Here is a 9,355-nt window from a genome sequence, read left to right on the forward strand (position 1 = left end):
CATTCTAAATGTAATAGTTTGCATCTACTAACCCCAATCTCCCAGCCCTTCCCACTTAATTGAGAGTGTAGAGGTATGGGGGATGTGGGATGTGGGATGATGGTGGTGGGTGAGAGAGAAAGGAAGTTGATAGAATACTTAAAATTGAGAAGTTAAAAAACAGCAACATTTGCACATTAAAAAATATGAAGGTAAATAATGAAGAAACAACTAAAAGTGTTAAAAGTCATTGGCCTGAGAGAGTGGGAATTAGTAGTGGGCAGGATGAGATGGAATTTACTATTTTTCATTATAAAACTTTTACTACAGCATATATTCATTACATAGATTACTCTGAAAAATTCATTTTTCAAATGATCATACTGCATACCTTAAATATATTAAATACCTATCTTTAAAAAATTTTAAATATATATCATACATATCTTCTATTATTACCATTAATTTCTGTCTAACTTCCTGGGGCAATGGATGAAATAAAATGTAAATTTTTTGATGAATCTAAACAAAAAGTCTATTAATTAAGCTGATGGATCTAAATAGAACCTTTGTTCATAACACTAAAAACTGGTATAAGCCTGGAGTTCCCATGGTGGATCAGCGAGTTAAGAACCTGACCAGTATCTACAAGAACTTGGGTTCGATCCCTAGCCTCACTCAGTAGGTTAAGGATCCAGCATTGCCGTGAGCTGCAGTATAGGTCCTGGATATGGCTTGGATCCACTGTTGCTGTGGCTGTGGTGTAGGCCAGCAGCTGCAGTTCCAGCTGGACCCCTAGCCTGGGAACTTTCATATGCTGAAGATGCATCCCTAAGAAGCAAAAAATAAATAAATAAGTCCTAGTATGAGCCTGTAAAACAATCTAGATAAATTGGCACCCAAAATTCCATTATGCTTTCTGGACTTTGGGTCCTCTGGGAAAAGTTGTAAAGCAAATGTGCTTTCTAACCACTTACTGGATTCCAGGAGGTGATTAGGTACTGCTCCTCTTTTCTTAGGTTCCTCCACTAGGCTCCTTAAAGGGAGGGGTGACATGTTCTGAAATGGTTCTTCCGCATTCTTTACTTCTCTGCTGGGGGTTTTCACTGCTGCCATTTTATCGTGAAAAATGGAGTCTTTTTAGAGCCAAAGGTCATTTCCTGGGAAGAAAACAGTAGGCGTATAATCATCCACGGGAAACCAGGCACTTTTTTTTTTTTTTTTTCTCAATCCTTGACAAAGGTACCTCTTGTCACTGTGTGGTTTCCTGCAGCTCCGGCTCCTCCCCACCCCCCTCACCTGCCGCCCCTCTCCCAGCCACTCCATTCCCACACAATCTGTCCCATTAACCTAGCATCACACATCAAACCCATTCCATGGTCAAAACACTTCCATGGTCCTTAATCCTCTTGGAAAGCTTTGCCCCAAATGTCCTGATGCTTCTTGAGCTGTTGCCGTTAGTAGGGGCACAAGAAGGGGAAAATAAAGGCTCTCACAGTAGACTGAGTTTGGAATTTTTTTTTTTTTTTTTTTTGGGCTTTTGAGGTCCTCCTATCCTCCATCCCCTGCTGGGAGTAGGGTTGATCCCACAGCCATGCGCCACCCCCATCCTCATTTAACCTCTTAGGCCCAACCTCTCCTCCGAACCCAACCAGGGCTGACTGGGGACTGGACACCCGCCCCGGGTTCAGGCCGTCTACCCGCCTCCATCACCACCCAGTCCCAGGTCCCAGGCCGCTCACTCGGGAGCAGGTTCCGGGGTAGGATTCTGAGGTGTCGCCGCCTCCTACAGCCCGGAGCGTCGCCATGACGACGCGGACGCCATCCCAGGGGTCGCAGAGGACGCGACCAAATTCCCCTGAGATACGGGGAGACCCGGGCGGCGTGGTTCGAGGTCCGGAGGCTGTGGGCCACTTCTGGGGACTCGGGGTAGTCTCTAGAGCCTTGGAAGAACTGAGACAAAGACTTATCCGGTGCGAGGCCAACGGATTCCCGAGTGGAAATGAGGAAGTCGGGAGACAATGTAAACTGGACGCCCTGAGAACAGTTGGCGGGAGAGCTCGACTGAAAGGGGCGGGGCCTATTAAGTTCAGTGGGTGGGGCTTCCCCGACTGACTTTCAGTCCTGGGCGTTCTGCTGTAATACTTTCTGTGCTGATTTCTATTATGAGAAATTTCAAACATATATAAAGGCAGGTAGTCTATTATGATGAACCTGCAACAAAGATAAAATCATGGCCAGTCTTATTTCATCTACACCTTTCCCCTACTGTATTTTTTTGAAGGAAATCCCAGACATCATAGCAACCATAAATATTTCATAATATACCTCCAAAAGATTACGACTCCTGGAATTCCCGTCGTGGCTCAGTGGTTAACGAATCCGACTAGGAACCATGAGGTTGTGGGTTCGATTGCTGGCCTTCCTCAGTGGGTTAAGGATCCAATGTTGCCGTGAGCTGTGGTGTAGGTCGCAGAAGCGGCTGGGATCCCAGGTTGCTGTTGCTGTGGCTGTGGTGTAGGCCGGCGGCTACAGCTCTGATTCGATCCCTAGCCTGGGAACCTCTATATTGCCGCAGGTGTGGCCCTAAAAAGACAAAACAAAAACAAAATACTATGATGTTCTTTAGATCTCCCCTCTTTTGGCTACACCTGAGGCTTGTGAAAGTTCCCAGGACAAGGATCAAACTCGCACTGCAGCAGTGACAATGCCAGATCCTTAATGCTGCACTGCAAGGGAACTCCTAGGTCTTTTTGGTTTTTGGCTTGTTCGTTTTGCTTTTTTTAGGGCCACACCCTAGGCACATGGAAGTTCCCAGGCTACAACTGCTGGTCTATATCACAGCCACAGCAATTGGGAATCCCAGCTACATCTGTGACCTACACCACAGCTCACAGCAATACCAGACCTTATCCCACAAGCAGGGCCAGGGATTGAACCCTCATCCTCATGGATACTAGTTGGACTCACTATTGCTGAGCCACAATGGGAACTGCCCCTGGGTCTTTTTTAATCAGTAAATCCTCCCTCCATCTCTTTTTGTTGTTGTTGCAATTTATTCATTGAAGAAACTGCATATGTCCTAATACTTATATTTGGGGGTTATAAACATGAAGCTGGGCCAATTCCCCTGACTTCCTGCCCTGTCTACTCTACCCTGCTCACCCATGGATATTACTTTTTACGCAAAGGGCTCAGGCCTCTCTTCCTAGGATATGTCCCTTTCTTGCTCTTTCCGTGTATGACTTGACACTTGCTTAATGTTATTTATGGCTTTATGTTGATAAGAGATTGCAGTAGGAACCCAATCAACCTGCCTTTTCCACACCCACATCGCTTGTGCTGCATGTGCTTTGTCCCTCCACACCGCCCCCCAAATTGGGATGTTCATTTTTCCATCTTCCTATTCTCCAATCCCTCCCTTCTACCTGCCATCATCACAGATTAAAAATCTCCCCATCTAAAGGATATATGTATACATATAACTGAATCACTTTACTGCACAGCAGAAATTAACACAACATTGTAAGTCAACCATACTTCAACACAATTTTTAAAAATGAAAATATCTCCCCATCTTTCAAGGTTATCACTGGAGATGGTGTATCTTCAACCGTCCCCATAACTCTCCAGACCAGAGGACTGTTTCCTTCCCCTGTGCTCCCATGCAGTTTGTTTTGTCACCTTTCTGGGCACTTTTTAGATGCTGAATCCATCATTATTTGTATGTTTTAAGCTGCAGAATTCTTAGAAGGACAGGATTGTGCCTTATCATTACATCTCCCACAGCCCTTGTCGTAGTTCTTTGTTCATAGTAATCTCCCGGTAACAGTTGGCCAAGTGGGGCTGTGGGAGGAGGGCAGTGGAGTGAGAGGAGGGGAAAGGTTAAAAAAAAATCACTTGCTCATATAGCAGATTGTTCAGTTCTTTATTTTATTGCCCCACAAGGTTGTAGATTTCAGAACAAGTATTATGTTTTCCATATTCCTGGGCCTTTCCACCCAAGCGCAAATCATCCAGCTTGTTTCCATACACTTTTTAATAGGTATTGGAGAACATTTTTGGATTTACTCTTAAGTTTTTTTGTTTTGTTTTTTCTTTTTTTTTTTTTAGGGCCTTGTTTGCAGCGTATAGAAATTCCCCAGCTAGGGATCGAATCGGAGCTGCAGCTGAAGGCTAAGCTACAGCCACAGCAACACCAGATCTGAGCCGCATCTCAAACTATGCCACAGCTTGTGGCAACAATAGAGCTTTAACTCATTGATGAGCCCAGGGATTGAAACTGCATCCATTATGTTGGGTTCTTAACCCACTGAGCCATAGCAGGAATTCCTCCAGCAGTGGATTCTGATTAGTCTATACCCATCATAGAATACCCAATCCTCTTGTCCATAATTAATTTATGACTGAGTAAGTAACTCAACTCTGGTCACAGAGACATTAGGGGAAGGCCTCTGGGGCACTTGGGAAAAAGGCTTCCCTTCTCCTAAGAAACATACATAGATACAGTATCTTTCTCTTTCTGGACATTGTTCTGTGCAGAAGTGATTCCCTGGAACTGTGGCAGCCACCAGAGGCCATGAGGCCCCTAGTGTGAAGGTGAAGGTGAAGTTGAAGGAGGGTGTAAGAGCAGGAAGACAGGAAGAAGACTCCACCCTATGACATCATCTCACCTCTGATTGGCACCCAAATCCCATTCTCCCTTTCTTTCAGCTGAAAATATTCCCACATACAAAGATTTCTTTCTTTCTTTCTTTCTTTTCTTTTTTTTTTTTTTTAATCTTTCTGCCTTTTCTAGCGCTGCACCCGCGGCATATGGAGGTTCCCGGGCTAGGGGTCGAATTGGAGCTGTAGCCACCGGCCTATGCCACAGCCACAGCAACGCCAGATCCGAGCCGCGTCTGTGACCCACACCACAGCTCACGGCAACGCCGGATTCTTAACCCACTGAGCGAGGCCAGGGATCAAACCCGAAATCTCATGGTTCCTAGTCGGATTCGTTAACCACCGCGCCACAACGGGAACTCCTGAACATACAAAGATTTCTAAACACTCACTACTAAAAGTGTAAACTGTAGCAAGAAGCTTCTTAGGGGAGTTCCCACTGTGGCTCAAGGGTAATGAACCCAACTAATACCCATGAGGATGTAGGTTCTATCTGTGGCCTTACTCAGTGGGTTAAGGATCTGGTGTTGCTGTGAGCTGTGGTGTAGGTCACAGAAGCAGCTTGGATCCAGTGTTACTGTGGCTGTGGTATAGGCTGGCAGCTGCAGTTCTGATTCCACCCCTAGGCTGGCAACTTCCATAAGCCACAGTAACACTGGAGCATCTTTTTTTAGAGCAAGACCCTAAAAAAGCAAAAAAATAAAAAAAATAAGGAAGAAGTTTGTTAGAAATGTAGAATTTCAGGTCACCTCAGACCTCCTGAATCAGAATCTGCATTTTAAGAAGACCACCCCCGCCTCCAGGATTTTCCTAGTAGCCTAGTGGTTAAGGATTAAGTGTTGTCACTGCTGTGGTGCAGGTTCAATTCCTAGCCTGGTGCAAATACGGAAAAAAAGACACTCCCCCCCCACCCCGCCAGGAGATTCATGGACATGCTAAAGTTTAGGAATCATTGAACCGATGCCCTACAATTCCAGCTGTTCTAGCTGGTCGATTATTTAATTAATTCATATTTCACATTTATTTTACTTAGCTTTTGCAATAAGCAAGTACAAGGTATCCCAGTCTCTGCCAAACTAACACAATGAAATGGGTGTAACAGCAGGCACGGAAGATTTAACCTATAAACTTTGGTAGCTCAGTGGAAGCAGTGAATTTCCTTGCTCAAAACTTCTCAGTGGCTTCAGACTGTACAGAAAAATAAAATTCAAAATCCCTACCAGGAGTTCCGGTCGTGGCGCAGTGGTTAACGAATCCGACTAGGAACCACGAGGTTGCGGGGTCAGTCCCTGCCCTTGCTCAGTGGGTTAAGGATCTGGCGTTGCCGTGAGCTGTGGTGTAGGTCGCAGACGCGGCTCGGATCCCGCGTTGCTGTGGCTCTGGTGTAGGCCGGTGGCTACAGCTCCGATTCAACCCCTAGCCTGGGAACCTCCATATGCCGCAGGAGCGGCTCAAAGAAATAGCAAAAAGACAAAAAAAAAAAAAATCCCTACCACAGTCTTCAAGGCTCTGCCTGTCCCTCTCTTCACCTTCCCCTCCCCTCACTCTACTGCCCTCCTCCCACAGCTCCACAGCCTGGAGTGCTGAGCTAAAGCTGGCTGAAGATTCTTTGACACTCCTCCATGAACAGTTGGAGACCCTGTGCCCTCCCTTTGAATGGGAGGGGTTGTTTGGGGGAGGGGGTCTGAGACTGCTTTAACTGCCCAGTCCAGTCCTGCTTGAGTTTCTGATACCACAATTCAATAGATATAATAAAATAGTTGTTGTTTCAAGCCTGCAAGTTCTGGGACAGATATAGTTGCATCAATAAAGAACCGAAAACTGCAAGTTCCCATGGTGCCACAATAGCTTAATGATCCCTCAGATGCAGCCTGGATTTGATCCCTGGCCCCAGAGATTCAATGCAGACAAAAAGGGGGGTAAAAAAACCTAGGAACTTGGCTAAGTTCTACTTAGCCTAAGGACCCGCTTTTTTAGAGGGACTTTTCCTGGCTTTTCTAAATCAGGTATCACTCCATTATCCTCTCTTCCAGCCCCAGGTTCCCTCCCTTCATGTATTTATTGCAGTGTGTGATTCTAGACTGATGGCTTTACCTGTCTAACTTCTTAGACTGTCTTCCTAGACCATAAGTTCAGTGAAGTTTGACTTGTTCATTGCTGTATACTCATCACCTTCCACACTGCCTAGCACATGGTGGGACTTCCAAAATATCTGTAGAATTAAGTCATTAATGAGTTATGCCAAGAGAGTTCTAAATTTATGTATATATTTAGAATATATTTATATTCTCGCTATATATATATATGTTTCGAATAGAGGTAATATATTCATATGGTTCAAAATTCAAAAAGTACAAATGAAGCTATCTACAAAACAGAAAGACTCCCAGACATAGACAACTGACTTGAGGTTGCCAAGGGGGAGGGGGCGTGGGGGAGGGAAGGACGGAGAGTTTGAGATTAACAGAGGCAAACTATTGTATATATGATGGATAAACAGCAAGGTCCTACTGTACAGCATGGGGAATTATATTCAGTATCTTGTGACAAACCATAATGGAAAATAATATGAAAAAGAATATATATATATAACTGAATCACTTTCTATGCGGCAGAAATTAACACAACCCTGTGAATCAACTATCCTTCAAAAAAACTTTTAAAACTTCAAAAAGTCAAAAATTTCTTGCCAAACGAATGAAGAAATGAATACTTTGTATTTGTAAAGCACTGATATCAAAATGCAAAATGTTGCTGTTTAGGGAGTAAGGATTCTTAAGTGAACAGGCTACATCTTATAAACTTCCATCACAGTTTATTTTCCTATCAAAAAAAAAAAAAGTAGAAAAATTTCCCTTCAACCCCTATCCTTAAACTGCCAGTTTCCCTTTCCTAGAGGTAATCCATGTTACCAGATTCTTGTTATATTTCCAGGCATATGATGGGCATACACAAGCATTTATATGTATGCTTGTATTTGTAAGCAGTTCACTCCCCTATTTAAAACCTCAAATTGCTCATCTTCTGTCTCCTTTTTTTTCTTCCCACTAAAAAATATAACTGGGTGATCATGAAACTGTGCCCCATGCCTTTCACAGAAGTGGATAACTAACAGAAATTCTTGAACTTGTCTTACGGAACAGATAAGGGAACAGCTTGTTAAAACCCCTTTGCTTGTAACCTGCCTTCATTAAGTTCACTTTAGTTTCTTGCTTTCTTTCCCTTCCTCCTCTCCCTTCCTTCCTCTCTCTCTCCCTACCTTCTTTCCTCCCTCCCTCCCTTCCTTGCTTTCTTCCTTCTCTTTCCCTCTTCTCTATCTTTTTTTTTTTTTTGTCTTTTGTCCTTTTAGGGCCGCACCCATGGCATAGGGAGGTTCCCAGGCTAAGGGTCTAATCGGAGCTGCATCTGCTGGCCAGCACCACAGCCACAGCAACACCAGATCCGAGCCTATACCACAGCTCATTGCAACGCTGGATCCTTAACCCACTGAGCGAGGCCAGGGATCAAACCCTCGCCATCCTCATCGATGCTAGTCAGTTTTGTTAACCACTGAGCCACGATGGGAACTCCAGCCTCCCTCCCTCTCTCCCTCTCTCTTTAATCGCATGCCTTCTCAGCCTCATGTAACCCAGTTATTTTACAAGAGTTTGGTGTCAGTTCCCACTCTCTGTGAACTGGCTGGGGCTGGTTGGGACCACCAACTCTAAAACTGGGTCTATCTTGTTTTCCTATGAATGGCCCATTGACCTCAGAGGACTGGAAAATTCTACCCTTCAATTATGCACAGTACATCCCCTTTGAATATGCAGAAGCATGTGACTGAGTCTTACCTGCACAGAACACCCATTACCTCAGCTTTCCTCTACCTCCAATCACTACTTGCCTCATGCCTAGGACCACCCTGCTTATCCCATGAGTATCTGAGTTCCTTGCATTTGGGGAGGTGGACCTGAGACTGGTTCTCCCATCTCATTTAGTTGCCTCCTGAATAAAGTCTTTCTCAACTATAAACCTCAGTGTCTCAGTGTTTGGCTTGCTGTGTGGCCAGCAAATGGCCCTGGTTTGGTAACAGTCACTCCACATATGTATATAAAGTACCTCCTCATTCTTATTTTATGGCTGCAAATATTCAATAATTTATGTGACTGGTCCCCTATGGTTGGCTATTTAGGTGTTTCCTGATATTTTGCTGTTATAAACAAAGTTGTAATGATTTATTCAAATGAGTATATCATTTCTGCAAGCTTTTGCATATACTCATTCATATACATGTGCATATATTTGCAGGAAACATCCCCCAAATAGAAATGCTAGGCCAAAGTGGTCCATGTGGAGAGAGGATTAAGACGGAGTAGAAGGACTGGAACTCAACTTCTCTCCTAAAAACGACAAAATTCACAACTAAAGGCTGAGCAATCTCCACCCAAATGGACTGGAAACCTTAAAAAAGATACCCTACTCCAGAAGAAAAAAGAGGAGGCCACATCAAGAGGTAGGAGGGGCAATTTCATGATATAAACAAACCCATACCTCCCGGGTGGGAAGCTCCACAGACTGAAAACTAACTGGTTCACAGACTCACCTACAGCAATGAGACTTCTGAGCCCCACATCAAACCCTCACATGCGGGGATCCGGCACTGGGAGAAAGAGCCGCTGGAGCATCTGGCATTGAAGGCCAGTGGGGCTTGTGCGCAGGAGCTCCACAGGAC

The 9,355-nt window shown here is 44.6% G+C and overlaps 1 protein-coding gene across 2 annotated transcripts in view; it reads right to left on the bottom strand.

The window, feature by feature from the left end:
* CFAP221 (cilia and flagella associated protein 221) overlaps nt 1-2,017 on the bottom strand; it is an 85,541-nt gene extending 83,524 nt beyond the window's left edge. For both annotated transcript variants that reach the window (XM_047772189.1, XM_047772187.1), the window contains exons 1-2: nt 1,722-2,017; nt 957-1,139 (exon numbers count right to left, since the gene is read on the bottom strand). In XM_047772189.1, the coding sequence (XP_047628145.1) occupies nt 957-1,095 (139 nt within the window). In that variant the 5' untranslated portion in view covers nt 1,096-1,139; nt 1,722-2,017. The remainder of the gene's footprint in view (nt 1-956; nt 1,140-1,721) is intronic.
* Between the last annotated feature and the right edge of the window lie 7,338 nt (nt 2,018-9,355).

Source organism: Phacochoerus africanus, chromosome 3 (genome assembly GCF_016906955.1).
Source record: "Phacochoerus africanus isolate WHEZ1 chromosome 3, ROS_Pafr_v1, whole genome shotgun sequence".
NCBI classification, from domain to species: domain Eukaryota; kingdom Metazoa; phylum Chordata; class Mammalia; order Artiodactyla; family Suidae; genus Phacochoerus; species Phacochoerus africanus.